Consider the following 20,210-nt stretch of genomic DNA (forward strand, 5'->3'; position numbering starts at 1 on the left):
GGCTTGGAGCCTAGCCTGATCTTCAAGACGTGCTCGGCGACTTTTCTCAAAATGCCTAGTATGTTCAAGGGTCTCCACGCAAAGATGTCTTTGTTGGCGTGGAGGAAGTCGACGAGTGCGCTTTCCTATTCAGAGGAAAGCGTGGTGTCAATGGGCACCACTTTGTCCTTGGAGCCACTAGGGTCTATGAGGACCTCTTTGGCGCCTTCTACAGGCTCAAAAGACTTGGCCGACCACTTGGGGTTGAGCGCTTCCTTGATGACCTCCTTCCTGATGGTCGCAAGTTCCTTAGATGCGACAATTGCCGCGGCATGTTCATAGCATTCAACCTCGCACTCGTAGGCACGCTGGAAAGAGGTGCCGATGGTGATGACCCTGCATGGACCTAGCATCTTCAACTTTAGGTAGGTGTAGTTAGGGACGGCCATGGACTTCACATAGCATGGACATCTTAGGATGGCGTGGTAGGTTCCATGGAACCCAACCACCTTGAAGGTAAGGGTCTCCTTCCTATAATTGGTTGGATCCTTGAAGGTGATGGGCAGATTGATTTGCCCGAGTGGCATGACCTGCTTTTTGAGCACGATGCCATGGAAAGGTGCACCGGTCGGCCAGATGCGCGCTCGATCGATGCCCATGGCATCAAGCATTTTAGCGTACATGATGTTGATGCCGCTAACTCCATCCATCAGTACCTTGGTGAACTGCTTCGTGCCGATGATTGGGTCGACCACGGGTGGATATCTTCCTAGCTATGGGATGCTTTCTAGGTGGTCGATCTGATCAAAGGTTATGGTAGACTCTGACCATCGGAGGAAGGGGCGACCGGCTCGATTGTATAGACCTCACGGTACGCAAGCTTCTGGTAGCACTTGGAGTCATAGGCCACTGATCCTCCAAAGATCATGAGGCAGCCATGCAGCGTCAGGAATCCGACATCCTTCCCCTTTGTGTCATCTACGGCCAGCTTGGGGTCCCCCCTATGCTCCCCCTTGTTGGAGCCTCTAGACAAGAACCGTTTCATGAGGATGCAGTCCTTATATAGGTGCTTAATGGGGAAAGCATGATTCAGACATGGTCCTTTGAGCAACTTCTCAAAGTGGTCTAGGGTGCCCTCGGTGGGCTTCCAACCCCCTTGCTGTCGGTGGTGGCCACGAGCGAGCTCTTATGCCGCTGCTTGTTCTTCTTCTTGCTAGGATGGTTGGAGGCGCCTTCGTTGGCGTCCTCGTCCCGCTTCGCCTTGCCTTTGAGGCGGTCGAAAATCGCCCTAACCACCTCCTCGCCCAAGGCATGGCTCCTTAGTGGTTCGTGGGCCCTTACATCCCAGCTTGTGAACCAGAGACTCATAGGTGGTCCTAGACAGGAAGGCTCCTATGATGTCGACGTCGACGACGTTGGGCATGCAGCTCGTTGCACTACTGGGAGAAGCTCCGGATGTACCCACAAAGAGTTTCTCTGGCCTTCTATCGGTAATTTTTGAGATCCCATGGGTTCCCAGGATGCGCGTATGTGCCCTAGAAGTTTCCCACGAAGATCTCTTTTAGGTCCGCCCAACTTTAGATTTGGTTGGGCGAAAGGTGTTCCAACCACGTTCGTGTCGAATCGGTCGAGAACAACGGAAGGTTGCGGATAATGAAATCATCATTATCTGCTCCACTGGCTTGGCAAGCAAGCTGATAATCCTTGAGCCACAGTCTAGGGTTCGTTTCCCTAGAGTTTTTGGGATGTTGGTCGGTGGTCGATACCGTGGTGGGAAGACGGTGTTGAGGATGTATCGACCGAAGGCCTAAGGTCCCAGCAAGTCAGGGCTCGAGCTTCGGTCCTCGCCACTGTCGTAGCATCCGCCACGACGTGGGTGGTAGCCACAGCTAGCTTGCTCCCTCGCATCGCCATGGGTATGCCTTGGTGGAGGTCGAGACGCTCATGCACCGGGACCACGGTGTGCGGCCTGCCACCTTGCTGTGCCTGGTGGACTGACACGTCCTTGTTGGGTTGCTCTGAGAGCATGCGCTGGCTAGCATCGAGCTTGCATCATCGGAACAGTGAGCTCTCAGCCTGCTGTGCCGCCACATGCTCGAGTAGCATGCGAATATCATGATAGGCTCGATGATCCTCGGGCGTCATAGGCCCTAGAAGCCCCTGGAGCAAGACCGCCATAGTAGCGATGTTCTGGCTCACCCGGATGAAGTGTGGGAGGGCTTCATCATCCTCGATGATCCTTTGATTCACGTCATGGGCCACGCCGCACGCACGCCGACCGTCTCCATGGTGCTCGAGCTCCACACATTCCTGCTTTAGCTGGAGTCGTGCTTTCTCGAGCTCTTGGTGCTACACCTTTAGCTGCTTCACCCATAGGCAAGGTGGGGCCCCTACATCCCTCTTGACCTCGTCGTTGAAGTCATTTGTTGAGGTAGCCTATCCCTCATGGTTGCTTTTAACGTGTCCCTCGGGGGTACCTGCCATGAAACATTCCTGAGAGGGGTGATGGCTCCCCCTGCTAGAGTCAGAGCTGGAGGGCGACTCCGATTCTCCTATGAGGAGGTCATGGAAAGATTCTATGATATTCGGTCATCCCCATGAACTCATCGTCCGTATGGGATGGGGGCGTGCACTGCGCCATAAGGTGGCCAGCGGTTTTTGTGGCGTTGCATAGACTAAACGGGAGCGCTGTCGGGGCACTCCAGATGAGGTATTCTAGGGAGAGCAGCTCTCCTCTGACAAGCTATGTCATGACATTAGCGAATGAGAAGGTGAGGCGGCCTAGGTCCTCTCGGGACGGTCGGGGTCCTAGGAAGACGCTGAGCTAGCGCTCTAACCTCCCATAGTCAAAGCCGAGGAGCTGGTCGCTCCTAGGGGTGTGGGCCTCCGGTGCATGCAACTACAGTGCCTCGGCGATCGTGTCGAGGTCGATAGAGTGGAGAGGTTGGGCGGCGGCGAGAGCCTACGCCAACTCTTCCTCTGTTGTGACGATGAAGTCTAGGTTCTCAAACCGCACGTGCGCGCCCGGAACCCAGCTGACACCGTGATTAGCCATCTGAGATCTGGTGTGGACGTCAAGATGCACAAAAGACCCTTACCTGGCGCGCCAACTGTCGGTATTTTGAGTTGCCACCGATGAGTAAATTTCTAGTATTGCGCGTCTGGCTCGGATGGTGTGCTTAGAGGACACGAGGTTTATACTGGTTCGGGTAGAAAGTCCATACGTCCAGTTCATCGCTTCTGCTCATGTTACTAGGACTAAAAGTTTGTAGTAGGGGCTACAAACGGGCGAGAGAGGGAAATGATCTCAAGTCTCTGGTGAAAGGAGTGAGTGGGTGCTGAGAGCTCGTTCGCCGCTCAGCTATGCGTTCGTGTCATGCTCTTGTGCGGATCTGGCTCTGATCGGGTCTCTATGGGTCGATCCCCTTCATGGGGCGCCCCGCTTTCCCTTTTATAGGCTAAGGGAAAGCGTGGGTTACAATAGAGGAAAAGGAGAAGAACGATAGAGAGGAAAGCTTCTAGGATCATCGGATCCTTTTTCTCCTTCACACGGGCCCCACGGATCCTGTAGATGTCAACAGGGACAACTCCATGTTGCGATCTTGTCCGTCACTGGCGTCATGTGCGGGCGTCGTCTGCCGGTCATGGTGTTCCATCCTGTCCCGATAGACGTCGTGGTGAACTAACACGCCTGTCATCATTCGTACAAGGGTTAGACAGAACAGCACCGGCACGTCTGACGCTGTTCTTGATGTGAACCCTTAGGTATGGCCCGTCATAGCCACGGGTTACATCGAGACGTGCCAATCTCTTCCCCGGTGTCAGAGTTTTGATCCAAGCCCATACACTTAGACCTAGAGTAGTTGGCGGCGGTATGTGTCACTTTGGAGAACAAATACATGTATTTAGATAAGAAAAGAGTCTTAAGGCCTGTTTGGTTCCAAGCTGCTAAAATCTTTAGGAGCTAAAAGTTTTAGGAGTTTTTATGAGGCTGCTAAAACCTCCTAAAAAAGTATTTGGTTTCATCTCCTAAAACTGACTAAAAACAATAAATGCACTAGTAAATAGACCATGCAGCCCTCCTTTAGGAGAAAGAGAGGGGGCATGATAATAAAGAAGGGGTAGTAGGGGTCCAGAATGGACTTTAGGAGCTTTTAGAAGAGGGTGGAGCTCCTAAAGTTTTTGGCCCCTCCTAAATTTTTTAGAGCATCTCCAAGAGTTCTCTAAATCTCCTCCTAATCCTAAGTTTTTAGAAAGATCCATAAAAAATCCATCTTCAACAACTCCTAATACAATCTCCTAATATTTTAGGAGTTGGAAAAAATCCCCCTCATCCGCGTAACTTTACGTGCCGCAGCCTCGCGTGTATCCTTCGACTCTGGCTCTGTTTCCTTCGCCGTCGCTGCCACGCACCGCGCCAGCCTCCTCCGATCCCCCACGTGAAAAGAGCCCTCCGATCTGATCCAATCCCCGGTGCACCGGCTGTCGTCCTCATGTGAACAGGTCATACTTCACCGGTGTGCCTGTGGGGTCGATCCAGGGCTGCGCATGCAGGAAGCTCTCGACCGTGAACTTGGTCGCATCCGCCTTGCTGATCACCTTCTTGAACCCCAGCCAGTTGACGCGCCCCGCCGTGCTGGCACCGGGCCGGTGTTGTCGAACTCGGCGTACCACAGTGTCTTGAGCCCGAAGTCGCCGTTCCAGGGTAGGTACCCCGCCTTGTCGATGAAGTCTGGGATCTCCGACTCCATAAAGATGGTGCGCAAGCACTCGCGCCAGGGCCGGCCAGGTAGTTGCGGATGGCTGGGCGCCCGGCGTCCCGAAGCATGGCCTTCGCCTGGAACTCGCACTTCTTGCAGTTGAGGAAGATAGCCTTGTCTGACTGCACCAGCAGCGGCACGGCCTGGTGCTTCTCCGTGGCGGCCGTGTTCTGGAACCCCATCCCGATGGCCATGAACCCATTGCCTTGCGCAGCTATTCGTACCAAACGGCGCGTCAGTTGATAGAATTTGTCAGCTGATGAGAGCATTATTAGACGCCGATATGATGATGCACGGCGTCGTCGTCCTTACTGAAGGTTGCTGTCTTAAAAGTCGTGATCCTGTCGGCGAAGCTCTTCTTGTCGGTGATGATGGACTTCTTGGAGCCGTCACCTAAGAGGGTCACGTTCTTGTCGGGGTCCAGCGGAGATGCAGATGGCGTCGATGGCGATAAGCCGGCCGTATCGGAGTCGGAGCACACGAGAGGCGCGCCCTGTAGTTTTCCGTGATGGAAAAGAAAAAAAAGGCGCAACATAATTCATGTGGGTCCTAAATTTGATTTTTTAATGTCATTTATTAGAAACTCTTGGAGATGACTTTCTTTTTTCCTCCCTAGATTTTTTAGGAGTTGCCAAACTACAAGTTTTTAGGAGAAAAAAAGTAGAGAACTCTTGGAGATGCTCTTAGAAGCTTTTAGACTGTCTCCAACAACGTAACGCAGACGCAAAATAGATGGCTCACAGTGTTTTTGGGTCTCGAAATCACGCTCCAATAGATGACCCATCCAGAAGATGCATTTTGCATAGCAGCCGATCCAAAACGCAAATAAGCGTCTCGAGAGAGAGATGACGCAAATCTCTGTGGCCGGCTCGGCGAAGCGAGCCCGCGGCGACAGGCGGGTCCGCGGTGCACGCGGCCGGCGTGGCCAGGCAGGGCTGTTGCGGGGAGCCGCTGGCGCGGCGAGGAGCAGCCGGATGCGTGGCGGCGGCCTGCGCGGCCTTGTTCCCCGCGAGCAGGTCCAGAGATCGACACCACGCAGAGAGAGAGGAGGACCAACGGGCAGCAGGGGAAAAGGCAAGCGCTGCTCTAGGGAGCACGCACAGCATCTGTACGCCGGCGCTGGTAGCGCTGCTGCAAGAGCCCCATGTCCCTACGACTCCAACCAGCGAAGAACAGAAAATAGAGCGAGAGACGACCAAGAAAATCCCTGAGTCGATTTCACTTGAAGCACACCAGTGCTGCAGACACAGAACGGAGGAGACATGAGCAATATCGCTGCTTGGTGCACACACCTGAACCAACGAACACAGAGCAGAACTTGGTGCTCTGGACAACAGCAACGCGAGAGAGAAAAACAATGAAAACCGAACCAAATCAAAAGGAATCGAGCCTAAACTTTGCACAGATGCAATTCAACCTAGCATGAACCTATTCCCCAAAAATCATCGCCTGGGATTGACCCAAACTCTGGGAAATTGTGATCGAAACCAAGCACGAAAATGGGGACAAGGCCGGGTGGTGCGGCCCGCTGCGGCGCAGCTGGCGAAGGAGGACGAGGCGCCGGCGGGGAGCGGGGGCGCCTTCTCGCCGCCGGATCTCGCGGCCACCGGCGCCAGGACCTTGGCGGCGGTGAAGGACGCGGCCGCCATCTCTCTCTGCCCTTTCCGCTGTCGCCTGGGATTTGCGTTGGTCGTTGGAGACACAAAATTTTTTGGGTGTCAAGACTCTTTTACTGTGCATGACGCAAATAAGAGAATGGGTATCGTGTATAGGTTGTGTTATTGGAGACAGTCTTAGGAGGAGATGTTTGGTTCTTTAGGTAAATTCTATCTAGATTTTAGCTCCTAAAACTTTTAGGAGGGGTAACCAAACATGGCCTTAATATACCAAATGTTATGGAAATCGAGAAGCCAAACGTTTAAAGGGTTATTTTTAGGAAGACGATGTTTGAAGTCCTGTGTTTACTAGGCGCATTGTTTAGGTTGTGTTTAGTTGGGCGAAATTTAGGAATTTAGCTACTGTAGCACTTTCGTTTTTATTTAGCAATTAGTATTCAACATGGACTAATTAGGCTCAAAACGTTCGTCTCGCGATTTCCAATCAAACTGTGCAATTAGTTTTTTTCGTCTACATTTAATGCTCCATGCACGTATCGTAAGATTTGATGTGATGGCTACTGTATCACTTTTTAGGAAAACTTTTTGGAAGGCATTAGAGTCGTAGCTCTACCATTTTCTCGAAGGGAACGGGCGACGGCCGAGTCAGACGCCTCTCCGCTCCCTCCTCCCTCTTCCCTCCTCTCCCACTCACTCCACTCTCTGGCGGAGCCAAGGGGGGCTGGCAGGGGCCATGGCCCCCCCAATGTTTCACAAAAAAAAAAAATCAGTAGTATGATTTAATATTTTTTATTTATATTAAGAGGAAGATTATATAAAATTCTTGTCATATATACCTATTAATATCTTCTAGATAATATAATCATACAAAATATAACTAGATAATATAACTAGATAATAAAATTATCACAATAAAAAAGACCAAACCGATCCCTCTAAATATAATTCCTGACGACCGTCCCCTGAGTATAAATTCTGGCTCCGCCGCTGCCGGAATCGAATAAAGTACTAGTCTAGTGGGGGTAGTGTAGAGCCCTTCCGATCCGGTCCGGTTGGATTCCTCATTTTTTGTTCGCTTCTTCTCTGATCAGATGCAATCCCGCCGTCGCCGTCCCTAGCAACCGCAGGCTTCCTCGCTCGCCGCTCGCCGCTCGCCGCTCGCCGCGAACCCTAGACAGGGAGGCGTCGCCACGTGCCGGCTCGCCCATGGCCTTCTGGTGGCCGCTGCTGGTGCTCGCCGCCGCATACGCGCTCTGCCGCCTGCTCCTCCTCCTCATCCCGCCCACCGTCCCATCCATCGACGTCGACGCTTCCGACGGTACTGCCCCCTCTCCCGTTTTCGTCTCATTACTATACTACTTCTGCCGTTGTTATTCTTTCGGATTCTATAAGTCTGGGCAGGGCTTTGTGAGGGTTTATTGATTCCGTGTGTTTCTGATTTGGCGCAGTGTTGGCCAAGGAGGACAGCTTCATCTACGTAAGTCCCTGCCCCTCTGCGCCTGTCCACTTAGTTGCTCTTGATTTGAGTTGAGGTAGCCTGGGAAGCAAAGCAATGTTCCATTCCATTGTGATTCTGTTGTACTACCACCGCTGCATCCGGTTAATCTGCTTTCAACAAGTAACTCATGTAATACATTAGTGTAGTTTAAACTTCCATCATTAATGCGGTTTAGATCTTAGCCTCAAAGTGGTTCAGCAATCAGCACTGTATGTAAGATAAGAGGACGGTACCTGCCTGCGGTAACTTTGAGTCTTATCTGCACTCATATAGGTTTCAGAAAGGGCTAGGCATGGCTTTCTCTGCAAGTGTAGCAGTGATTTGCTTCCACCTGATGCTGAATCACTGACATTTGTTTGAAATGTCCTGTTGTGGCCATGACAATAGCTGTCCTCAGAATGGCAATTTGTTTTCAGCTCATTGCGCTTATCAATTGCCAGAATGTATCATCCATTCTAACTTTGTCCACTGCTGCAGATACCGAGAAAGGGTAAAGCAGCTCAGACTGACAAGGTCCAATGCTATGAACCAGCGACCATGAAATACTTGGGGTACTTCCCTGCGTTGACTCCTGATGAGGTATGTTGCTGCCTTGTTTTTTTAGTTAAGGTCCCTCTAGTCATGCATTGTCATTTCCGCCTCTGTCTATTATCTAGAGGGTTGGTGCACCCCTTGTTGATTTAACCGGCGAATAGTTGAGGAACAGATGCAGTATTCTTTCAGTATGTCGAACTTCATTAACGTTTCTTTATTTGGGTTTGATTGTGGCCAATTCTCTGGGTAATCAGGTCAACGAACATGTTGCACAAGCCAGGAAAGCTCAAAAGATATGGGCAAAAAGCAGCTTCAAGCAAAGGCGCCAGTTTCTTCGAATCCTTCTCAAGTATATTCTTGAACATCAGGATCTCATATGCGAGTAAGGTCCCAACTTCTGTCGAACTTCTTCACACGTCTTGACATCTGGAGAAATGAACTCAAATCTGTTTATGCTGTGTAGGGTATCGTCTCGGGACACTGGAAAGACTATGGTTGATGCTTCATTAGGCGAGATAATGACCACATGTGAGAAGATTACCTGGCTTTTGGACGAGGGTGAGAAGTGGTTGAAACCTGAATACAGGTTAGAATCCTCAAAATTATTCTTACATGATGGAAAAGTAACTTAGGACCTTGTATCCTTGCTGGTAGAGGTGAATAACTGCTTGTACGGGTGACACTGGGAATTGAACACCTTAAGGCAAAATAAAGTTTGGTACTTAAGATAATGGGCCTACATGATAAAATCTGGGATAGTTGGTACTCTGCAACTTATGCTCACTCTTGCGGTGTTGCCTAGAACTTTGTATTCCTTTCTTGATGCCCCCGTAGTATTGTTACTTAACATGATGTTTTTTTTACAAAGTAAAAGTAGTGGTTTCTTTTCTTATTATGTGCCTCCGATTAAATAAATTGTTGGGATGCTTGCTTTTTCTGTTGCTCAGATCTACTGGGAGATCAATGCTGCATAAGAGAGCAAAAGTTGAGTTTTACCCTCTTGGAGTGATTGGTGCGATTGTATCTTGGAATTATCCCTTCCATAATGTTTTTAATCCAATGCTGGCTGCAGTATTCTCCGGTAATGCAGCAGTTATAAAGGTAGCATCATTATCTAGCACCAGAATGAGGCTTTTTATTCTTTGCACATTGTTTATTTGTTAATAGTCTATTACCTTGACTTGTTGACTGGTGCTTGGCCCTAGCTCTGGAGCCTATTGTTTTTTTTTCTAATTATAAATATTATAAGGTCTAAATCCCTGAAATTACATTGTCTAGTCTGTTCTTTAACAAACCATTTTCATGTACACATCGTGGTCTCATAGATCAATTTTTGTTATTCAGCAATCTTGATATCTCCTGTTTTATGTGCCGCCATTGATGCTGAGGGCTATGATTTATGTGATGTATCTCTAATTATCCTTTTGTTGAGTTAACCTAAAATAATCTTCTAGAAAGTAGTAAATTGCGTATTGAACATATGTTGGCTCATAGAAAGCACCCTTCTCAAATAAACGCAGAACATTCTCTACCAAGCTTTCATTGGATGGATCTTTTCATTTATACTGAATGCTGATAGAATTGACTCTCTCTCTCTCTCTCTGTTATTTTCCTCTCCATAATGAAATGACACACAGCTCTCCTGAGTTGTTCAAGAAAGAATGTAGTGTGGCAACACTGCGTACAATTGTGTCATTAACTTTTTTCTTGTTTTTCTAAGCTAAATGTATTTATATGTTATATACAGCTTTCTGCCATGCATAGACATTATGGTGTGCTCTAAAATATGTTTCATCTGATTTCTGATGTACATTAGACATTATTCAAGATTATTCTGATTGGTAAATTGACCTTTTATAGGTCTCAGAATATGCGAGTTGGTCAGGCTGCTTTTATTTTCGTATCATACAAGCAGCTCTTTCAGCTGTTGGTGCTCCTGAGAATCTGGTGCACATAATAACTGGGTATGATGAATGCAGCTTTCTATAGTTTACAGGCTAGATGCACATTGCTTACCTGGACTCTGTTTTTCTTGTTTGTTTTTAGTTTTGCGGAAACAGGCCAAGCTCTTGTATCATCAGTGGACAAAATAATATTTGTGGGATCCCCTGGTGTTGGAAAAATGGTATACCTCTCATCTGAAGTGGTGTTTGCTTAAGCTCATGCGATTAATATTCTTATTTTTCAGTATATGGTTTGGTGGATTCTGTCTAACCTATGAACATGCCTTTTGTGCTTGCTAAGTGAACTGATTGCTCATAGTTATCCTCCTTGGCTGCCCAGATAGACCATGACCAATTGCCACAAAGTGCAGGCCTAAGGACTAAACATGTATATTAGATATTATATCTGCAGCACAATGTGCATCTATTTTGTAAAGGAATTATGTTGCCAAAAACTGTCTGCTAGCATATACTTTTCTGCCATTTTAGGTACAAGTATTACAATAGAATTTCTTTTCCACAATGGCATAGCCGAATTTCATTACTCGAAAGCAACGAAATTACAATAGTTTGTTCAAACAGAGAAAGAAAAACCGGGCCTAACGCAAGACCGCATTGAAATGAACACCCAACTGGCTCAAAACTAGTGACCAAAACCAACTAATGATAACCGAAGTTTAAACCGGCACCCGCCCAACCGAGAGTTTAACCAAGTGCACCCTGACTATCCTTTATTACATATGCCCAGCTGGCAGTATCAGCACACAGGCTGTTGAACAGTTCCAAAAAACTCCTCCATCTCCAACGAAGCAAGATTCATCAGACAATTGCCATCCTGTTCTCCCTTTCGTCTGCACGCCCTTGCTGGTGGAAGAATAACGCCGTCTTCAGTTTTTCCTGTCTATGGCCCTATCATTTCTCTGTTCTAAAGTCTTCAGTTTTATGTGTTATTACAGATCATGAAAAGGGCATCAGAGACTCTAATACCTGTAACTCTTGAGCTTGGTGGCAAGGATTCATTTATTGTGTGTGAAGATGTAGATTTACCCAGTGTAAGGGAGTTTATATTGCCTATGCCATGAACATCATATTTTCTTCGAGTCCTAGCAGTGTACTGGACCTAATCTGTTGTCTTTTCCTGTTTGAAGGTTGTTCAAGTTGCCGTTAGAGCTGCTCTACAATCTAGTGGGCAGAACTGCGCTGGTGCTGAAAGATTTTATGTTCACAACGACATATATTCTTCCTTTGTTTCACAAGTAGTGAAGATAGTCAAATCTATATGTGTTGTAAGTAACAGCCATATTTTGCAGCCAATTACCTTGCGCCAATTTATTTCCTTACCTTCTGAGTGTCGTACTGCTTTACAGGATCACAACCTTGTGCTGTCATTTCTGTATTATTATCTGTTATTGCTATGTCATAGTGTCTTACAAACAAATGCAAATATGTGAATTAACACATGAGACTATGGGTATACTTTTCACATTTCTAACCTCTTCATTCCATATTGTTTTGTTTTTCATGTTTTACATGAAATTTGTTAGTTGCAGCTTATCTTAATTTAATAGGCGACCCTAAACAGTTTCAGTAGATAACCCATAGGTCTATCAGCAACATCTTTAGATACCGATTGAATTATGTTTTCAATTGTTTTATTGACACTTACACTTTTGCAATAGCACTCATGTTTTGCCCCTTTGTTATTTTTCTAGGGTCCCCCATTATCAGGCAGATATGACATGGGTGCAATCTGTATGATGGAGCACTCTGAGAAACTTCAGAGTCTTGTTAATGATGCTCTAGACAAAGGTGCCGAAATTGCCGTCAGAGGGAGCTTTGGTAATCTTGGGGAAGACGCAGTTGATCAATTTTTCCCTCCAACTGTCCTGGTTAATGTTGATCACACAATGAAAATTATGCAAGAAGAGGTAAACTGGAGTCAATCTTTGATTTTCTTTAGTACAAGTGATACTAGTGTTAATCTTAACATTGTCAGTTGCTGATCAACAGGCATTTGGACCGATTCTGCCAATCATGAAATTCAGTTCTGATGAAGAGGCTATCAAACTTGCAAACGACTCAAAGTATGGTCTTGGTTGTGCTGTTTTTTCTGGCAACCAGAAGCGTGCCATCAGAATAGCATCCCAAATACACTGTGGGGTTGCAGCAATCAATGATTTTGCTTCAAGTTACATGTGTCAGGTAAGTGTGTAATTCATGCTCTGTCTGTCCTATGTACTCCCTCCATTCCAAATTATAAGACTGACTTTTCTAGATACAATCCTTTAACTATGTATCTAGACATGGTGTATATCTAAGTGCATAGCAAAAGTTATGTATCTAGAAAAGGCAAAACGTCTTCTAATTTGGAATGGAGGGAATAACACAGAATTGAAGCATTGTGCTGATGATAAGAAGCTATATCTTTTGCAATTTTCCTCTAGTAGGCTCACGCATCCTGTAGTGTCTAGCGTTCTATGTTAAGTAATGCAATATTCACATCATGCTTATAATGTTTTTACATTTTGTGTTACACTGGCAATGCAAGTATGCTTACTTGTGTTTCTGGCTGCAGTCTTTGCCATTCGGTGGTGTTAAAGACAGTGGATTTGGGAGATTTGCTGGTGTAGAAGGCTTGCGAGCTTGCTGCCTTGTGAAGTCTGTTGTAGAAGATAGATTATGGCCATATATTAAAACAGTGATCCCGAAACCTATCCAGGTCTACTTCCCCAATCCCCACGATATAATAAATAGTCTGATTTGCATGGTTTTACTTGGTTCTTGCGGACCTGATAGTTAGCTGCTTATCATTTTTTGCAGTATCCTGTCTCAGAGCATGGATTTGAGTTCCAGCAGTTGCTTGTGGAGACTTTGTATGGCTATAGCGTGTGGGACAGGTTGCGGTCCCTTGTGAATCTTATAAAGATGGTTACCGAGCAGAACTCTGCCCCTGCTTCAAATGCGAAGACAAAGAAAAGGCGATGAGGCGAATACTGAGGGGTTCAGTTGAATCTCAGTGTCGTCGAGTATCAAATTCTCTTTCTCTTATGGTGATTCCTCCCATCGGTAATCTGATCTTTAGAAGCTGTATCCTCCCCAAGCTTCTTGGGGAGGTAGGTTCAGTGGTTTGGCGGTACTGTCTGCTAGTAATCGGCCTTGAGAAATTGGAATTTAGAAGCAGTCCTCCTTTCATGACGAGAGGAAATTGAAATCGACAATTGAGACCTCTGATTTCGAGTTTGCTCTCTGAAACAATCTTGAGCCTGGGAGCTTGTATTCAATCGCTTTGGGTTTCAGAACCTTTTTTTCTGCTTATTAACACCCGATGCCTGGGCAATGAAATGAAATTCCACCGTGAATGTGCTAGGAACTGTCATGTGCTGCTGTTGTGATTTTTTTTTTGAGGGGTGCTGCTGTTGTGATTTGTGAACGCTACTCTGAACACCATCGGTGCTGAGGGTGGTCATGTGATAAATATCAGTGTGTCAACAGCGGCGAGGGTGTGCTGTGGCATGTGCTGGGATTAAATGCCGTCGAACATGTAGCAGTGCGCTTTCGCGTAATTAATTGCCCTGCAGCCTTCTCTTATGCTTGTATAGGAGCACAATTTGTTTCTTGCTTGCTTGCTTTCTTGTTTGAGATAGGAGCACAGTTCCTTTGTCCCACTGGTAGATCCTTTCGCTGGATCTGGAAGGACAGAGATAGCTAGCTGTATGCCTCTCCTGGTTGGAACTTGGAAATAGGATGATCGTTGTTCCAGGACAGTCGGTACGCGGAGAAAGATGGATCCAGCTTAGAAAGTTAAATTTGCTCTGCAGGTTATATGCCCTCACACTTGTATGCCCTGTGCGCTTAGCTGATAAGCCCTGGCTGAAAATACTGTTGGCTGATTTATCGTGAGAGCTGAGAAAATACGGCTCATAACTAAAGCAAGTCGTGAGAGCTGAGAAAATACGGCTCATAACACAAGCAAACGGCTCATAACAATCTCGTGATTCGTGCCACCTTTACTTCAACTCCAGTACAAATGAATTTAACATCGAATACCCTGCGACATACTGTAACGTCTGTATACACAACTTGTTTTTTTATTTCCTTTACTTCGACCTGGCCGCCACCTGGCGCTCTCCTGTCACCTGCCTGTTGCCAAGCCAACGAGGAACCGTCGCGGGCTCCGACGCCTCGTCGGCCTCCTCTAGCTCGCCTGCACGCCGTAGCACCAGCTCGCAAACAAGCCGCATTCTTCCCTCTACCTCACTGCGTTGCAGCATCAGCACAGGGCGGCGCGCCGGCGGTGACCTAGGCCAGCCGCTCGGTCTCACCGGAGGCAGGATAGGCAAGCACCATGGAACAAAGGCGCCGCACCGCCGCACATTCTCTCCGACCGCACCGCCGCCTGACCTGAGTCTCCTGGCCTGAATCCTTCTCCCTACCGCTCTCTGCCAGATCCTCCTAGATCCGCCCACAGGTACAGTTTTGTTCAAAATTCGATTTCTATTTCCGCCCAGATCTATGTGCTAGTCTTTGGTTCAAGTTCCGGCCTGTGCATTAATATTTGGCACTCCTGTTGTGCTAGGTTTTGGTTCAATGGAGCCCTCCGGTTTTGGTGGCATCGGAGAATATCTCCAGGAAAAATGCACTGGATCTGTGCCTTGGCTTGGCGCGTCATCCTAGTGCCTAGCTCTAATGGCGAGTGTTGTTCCACCAGATGGACTCACCCAAAACAGGTTTGAATCTTTCTGAGCACATAATGCAGCTTTCTATTTTCAGGTATTTTTTGTTTTGTTTAATTTTTAGTTTTACAGCATGTTTTTCCCTTTATTCTATTACTAGTTTGAAGGGCGGGCATGGTGCCAGCGGTAGAGTCTTACCGCCTGTGACCGGAAGGTCCCGGGTTCGAGTCGCAGTCTCCTCGCATTGCACAGGCGAGGGTAAGGCTTGCCATGGACACCCTTCCCTAGACCCCGCACAGAGCGGGAGCTCTCTGTACTGGGTACGCCCTTTATTCTATTACTAGTTTGTAGCATGCTTACATCTATAACTCTCTGGTTATTCCATCTTTTACTTTGATCATGCTGTTTGAATCAATTTGCAGTTCTTTGGCATCTTGGTACAACCACGTCTCTTCTAGCAATCAATATCAGTATTTTACCCCATCTACCAATTCTAATGTTGACCAGTCATTTTCCATGGACTTCAGTAGGTATTTTTTTCTCTCTCATTTTTTCACTGCTTAATGTCAGTAGTGGTACAGATTAAGTGATTAACTAAATTTTATGCTTAAACAAACTGTTGCAGAAAATATGAAGAGGTACGACCTGCTAATGAGTCTGATACTCATCTTGAAAAGCTGCCAATGCAGCACTTCGAGCAACAAATAGCAAGTGGTTACTCTTCAAGTGAGGATGACCAGCGTGAAAGGTTAGTTTTCTAACGATGGGGTCCTTTCAATTCTTTTTTCTGCAATTCATTAATGCAGTTAATGTTGCCTAAACTAGAGCCTTTTTTAAGTGCGATCGGACGATACTGAAATGCAAAACTTAATGTGTGTCCAGAGCCTCTCTCTGTCAGAAAACTAGAGCCTCTCTCTGTCAGAAAAAAAGAAGGCTTCAATCAAAACATATGTATCAGTTGAGGGTCAACGTGTACCTCACTATACTAGTTTTCTGGAAAGATCGTTAAAGTGAGACGCAACTAGAGCTTAGTACTAACTATACAAGTAACAATGTTTTCCTGGTGCTGGAGAGACAGAGCTCTAATTAAAATTCAGTTCAGACAGAGCTTAGTACCTCAGTTCCAATGTGGAGACAACTGGCTAGGCAAGGTAATAGGCAAACGTTCCTTGTGGATTTGAATTGAGCTAGATTATAACAGACAAGGCAGTGAGCTCCCAGCCATGCATTTTGCAGTGAGCTAAAAGGCAAGTTTTATAGGACGGCGATTAGACCTGCTATGTTGTATGGTGCAGAATGTTGGCCTACGAAAAGACGACATATTCAACAGCTAAGTGTCGCGGAAATGCGTATGTTGCGTTGGATTTGCGGTCATACAAGAAGGGATCGAGTTCGGAACGATGATATACGTGAGAGATTAGGGGTAGCGCCAATTGAAGAAAAGCTTGTCCAACACCGGTTGAGATGGTTTGGACATGTGCAACGGAGACCTCCAGATGCACCGGTGCGTAGTGGAATCCTAGGTCAGGATAGTAACGTGAAGAGAGGCAGAGGAAGACCGAAGTTGACTTGGGTAGAGGCAATAAAAGGAGACTTGAAAGGATGGAATATATCCAAAGACTTAGCCTTAGATAGGAGTGCTTGGAAGACAGCTATTTATGTGCCTGAACCTTTGCTTCTGTTGGGTTTCAACTCTAGCCTACCCCAACTTGTTTGGGACTTAAAGGCTTTGTTGTTGTTGTTGTTGTAAAAATGAATGCATTTTGAGATGTCCCATTCAAATGGGATAGTAAAACCTATCCGGCCAATGGTTTACTAACATGCAATTTATGCACTACTTATTGTATTTAATTCGATTGTGTTAATAATATATATTCAGCAGTAAATTTATGAGCAGTATATATTTATCTTCACCAGTTTTGCCGAGGACTACCCCGGCGATGAATCTGATGCTGTTCCTGAGAACCAGTCATTTGAGCATCAAATAGCAGGCGAATACTCTTCTTGCGAAGATGATACATGTCCAAGGTTAGTGTTTTAAAAATATTTCATGGAATACTTGGTCCTGCAACTTTGATTTTGACATTGATTAGTTTACTTTATTGCACAATATCATGTGAAAATATTCTGGATGTATGCTTCCTGAGGCTTAGATTTTTTCCATTTGTAGTTCTTTGGGTTAAATTGTTCAAAAATGAGGTTGCAAACAATCTATTATCTCACTGTCAGTGCCTCAGTGGCATTGTGTTCCATATCTCAAATAAAAAGAACTAATATTTAAAAAGTGTTTATAACTTGATGGATCCACAAATAAAAAGTACTAATATTTAAAACAAAGCTTTCACAGAATCCACGGGGATAAGTTAGTTGCTGATTTGGAAGAGGATAACAACAATCGATATTACGGCAATAAATCGGATACTGTGTGTTTGAACCAACCAATACAGCACAATGAGCTTGATGTGGTGGTTGGATACTCCTCTGCTGAAGATGGACCGTGTAAACCGTAAGTACTTGGCACTATTATGTAATAATAGTATTTTACCTTGATGCCTCTACTGAATTGATTTGTTTAATGCATTTTTTGTTATTGATTTATCTTTTTGTAAACCATGTGAAGATAAATGGAACTGTACACTTTTAGAATTACATCTCTTTTGGATGATGGTTAGTCAATATAGATTTGTTGCATGAAAGTGTCTTGGAATCTAAGCATATTTATAAATGTCTATTCTTATTTGGTTATATCCCTTGAAATCTAAGCATATTTACCTTGAGTTCACACAATCATTTACTGAAGTGAACAATTTATTGATTTCTTTAGCATTAGATGTTATTTTTTGTTTCATATATGGTCTGTTTTACAAAATGTAGGATAGCTAGGTGGGGGACGACAAGTCCATTAGCACACAATGAAAGGATTATGGGTGCTGTAGAAGAAGCAATGAGGAAGTCCAACGATGGCACAAAAGAACATATGTTCCTGCCCAAAGTTGGTGCTGTCTTCCCATCACTAGGAGATGCATACCAGTTCTACAATCTTTACTCATGGGAAGTTGGTTTCAGCATACGGAAAGGTACAAACCAAAATGGAAACAAAAAAGCTGATGGGACAAAGGATAGGAATATGCAGTAGTACAGATGCCAAAGAGCGGTAAGAGATTTCTTTTGCTCCCATCTAGATAAGAGATATGTAGATAATTGCTTCACTGTCATATGGAACTGAAATTACTCTTTCCATATTCTTTTTTAGGGGAAACCAGGTTCTGGAACAAAATTTTCAACAACAATGTGTGGTTGCTCGGCTCGTCTTAGGTTGCTTCGGAACAAGAATAATGAATATTATGTTTCCATATTTGTTGCAGAGCACAACCATGAATTGGTTGAGAGTTGTGGAGAGAAACGACATCTTAAGTCACATCAGAGCATTGATCAGGCTACCAAGGACATGGTGCGTTATCTGCGTGAGAACAACGTCAGTCTGAGCAAAGTAAACTGCATCATGGGTAGCATGTCTGGGTCTATGAATAACCTTACTTTCAGCAAGAAGCGTCTGAAAACTGTGTGCTCAGAAATTGCTGCAGACCTAATTGCTGATGATATTCAGAAGACTATGTTATCTTTCATGAAGATGCACGATGAGGATCCAAACTTTGTATATTCTTTCCAGATGGACGAGGACTGTAGGATCACTTCCTTGATGTGGAGCAATGGAAATAGCAGGAGGATGTATAGTCATTTTGGGGATGTTGTTACATTTGACACCACATATAAGACTAATATATATAATATGCCTTTTGGAATGTTTGTTGGGGTCAACAACCATTTTCAGAGTGTTATATATGCTGGAGTTCTGTTGACACGTGAAACAACTGAAAGCTTTGCTTGGGCTTTCAAGACATTTGTTGAAATGATGGGAGGAAAAGCACCGGTTACAATGTTGACTGGTATGTACCTTTTTTACTTTTGAATTACTCTCAATATGTTATTTATTGCATTCTTTGACATATGTATGAACATAATGTTCAGACCAAGCTGCAGCTATGGGAGCAGCGCTACGGCAAGTGCTCAAAAACACAAAACACCGTTGGTGCAAGTGGCATGTCCTTAAGAAGCTTGTTGAGATGCTGGGACACATGTTCAATAACCACAAAGAATTTTCGGACGACTTCAACAAGGTGGTGAACCATATGCTGTCAGAGCAAGAATTTGAGGATTCATGGGCAGCTATGGTTGCTAAATATGGTCTTTCTGGAAATCCAGAAATTACTAGGGCCTTTGAATCAAGGTCCATGTGGGCGAAAGCTTGGTTCAAAGATATTTTCTGTGCAAGAATGACTAGCACACAACGCAGTGAATCTGCAAATAATGTTCTTAAGCATTTTGTCCCAAGGAACTCCCCACTGAATTTATTTGTGCAACAATTTAACAAGCTTGTCACTGAGCAAGAGAAAGCAGATCATGAGGAAGAGAAGAACACCAAACAGGTTACTACTTGAAGGCTTTCAATTTTCAGTTTTGTTTTTTATGTTGAAGCTAAGGTTAATCCCTTATATGTTTATTTATGCAGCGCGAAATTCGACTGAAGTTTGGTTGGCCTATTGAGCGTCATGCAGCTAAGTTGTACACTAGGGCAGCATATCATCTATTCCTTGAAGAACTAGGTAGAAGTACTGCATACATAGTTGTGGACAGTAAGGAAGCAAGTGTTTACAAAGTTGTCCATGGTGAGAGTGAACGTAGGAAAAGTGGTCAAAAGTTGATTTCAAGGTTTCAGTTGATGAAGAATCTGGTGTATATGACTGCGAATGTGGTCTTTATAACCATTTTGGCATTCTTTGTTGCCATGCATTGCTTGTAAGTATCACAATTTTCACATTGTTGCTAGCACATCCACATTTTCATTACTTTGGCTATGGTTTATTTGATACGTTCTTTTGGTTGCGGGTTATGGTTCAGAAAGGAGTTCGTGAGATCCCTGCCATACACATCATGAATAGATGGACAAAATCTGCGCGTTTCAAGGAGCCAACTCATCTCTTGCCATCTGAGAAACCCAGTGGTCCAGTACAGTCAAAGGTTCTCAAGCGTCATATGCTAGATAGCACTCTCAGAGAAGTAGCGAAACTAGCTGATTCTGATTCGGAGAGCTTTGACTTTGCAATGAAACATGCGACGAGTATCTTGAAAAAACTGCAAGAAAAAAG

The 20,210-nt window shown here is 45.4% G+C and overlaps 3 protein-coding genes across 7 annotated transcripts; 2 read left to right on the plus strand and 1 right to left on the minus strand.

The window, feature by feature from the left end:
• Window positions 1-5,010: 5,010 nt before the first annotated feature.
• On the minus strand, window positions 5,011-6,388 carry LOC136544715 (uncharacterized). Its single transcript, XM_066536778.1, has 3 exons — window positions 6,247-6,388; window positions 5,633-5,889; window positions 5,011-5,232 (listed from the first exon to the last, which is right to left on the minus strand). The coding sequence occupies exons 1-3, from the start codon at window positions 6,386-6,388 to the stop codon at window positions 5,011-5,013; spliced, it is 621 nt and encodes a 206-aa protein (XP_066392875.1).
• A 960-nt stretch (window positions 6,389-7,348) lies between these two features.
• Window positions 7,349-13,824, plus strand: LOC136547571 (aldehyde dehydrogenase 22A1-like). The gene is made up of 14 exons (XM_066539522.1): window positions 7,349-7,673; window positions 7,804-7,832; window positions 8,331-8,432; window positions 8,642-8,769; window positions 8,851-8,973; window positions 9,335-9,488; window positions 10,248-10,351; window positions 10,434-10,512; window positions 11,287-11,382; window positions 11,479-11,616; window positions 12,043-12,258; window positions 12,341-12,532; window positions 12,906-13,049; window positions 13,151-13,824. The coding sequence occupies exons 1-14, from the start codon at window positions 7,562-7,564 to the stop codon at window positions 13,313-13,315; spliced, it is 1,782 nt and encodes a 593-aa protein (XP_066395619.1). The 5' UTR covers window positions 7,349-7,561; the 3' UTR covers window positions 13,316-13,824.
• A 648-nt stretch (window positions 13,825-14,472) lies between these two features.
• LOC136547572 (protein FAR1-RELATED SEQUENCE 5-like) lies at window positions 14,473-20,131 on the plus strand. Of its 5 annotated transcripts, none has more exons than XM_066539524.1 (8): window positions 14,473-14,798; window positions 14,907-15,057; window positions 15,426-15,533; window positions 15,629-15,751; window positions 16,921-17,031; window positions 17,342-17,509; window positions 17,878-18,157; window positions 18,257-18,406. In XM_066539524.1, the coding sequence occupies exons 2-7, from the start codon at window positions 15,017-15,019 to the stop codon at window positions 18,137-18,139; spliced, it is 813 nt and encodes a 270-aa protein (XP_066395621.1). In that variant the 5' UTR covers window positions 14,473-14,798; window positions 14,907-15,016; the 3' UTR covers window positions 18,140-18,157; window positions 18,257-18,406. The 5 variants fall into 5 exon arrangements, with proteins under 5 accessions (XP_066395621.1, XP_066395623.1, XP_066395622.1 ...); XM_066539526.1 differs by having other exon boundaries at window positions 17,351-17,509; XM_066539525.1 differs by having other exon boundaries at window positions 18,267-18,403.
• Window positions 20,132-20,210: the final 79 nt, after the last annotated feature.

Source organism: Miscanthus floridulus, chromosome 3, assembly GCF_019320115.1.
Source record: "Miscanthus floridulus cultivar M001 chromosome 3, ASM1932011v1, whole genome shotgun sequence".
NCBI classification, from domain to species: domain Eukaryota; kingdom Viridiplantae; phylum Streptophyta; class Magnoliopsida; order Poales; family Poaceae; genus Miscanthus; species Miscanthus floridulus.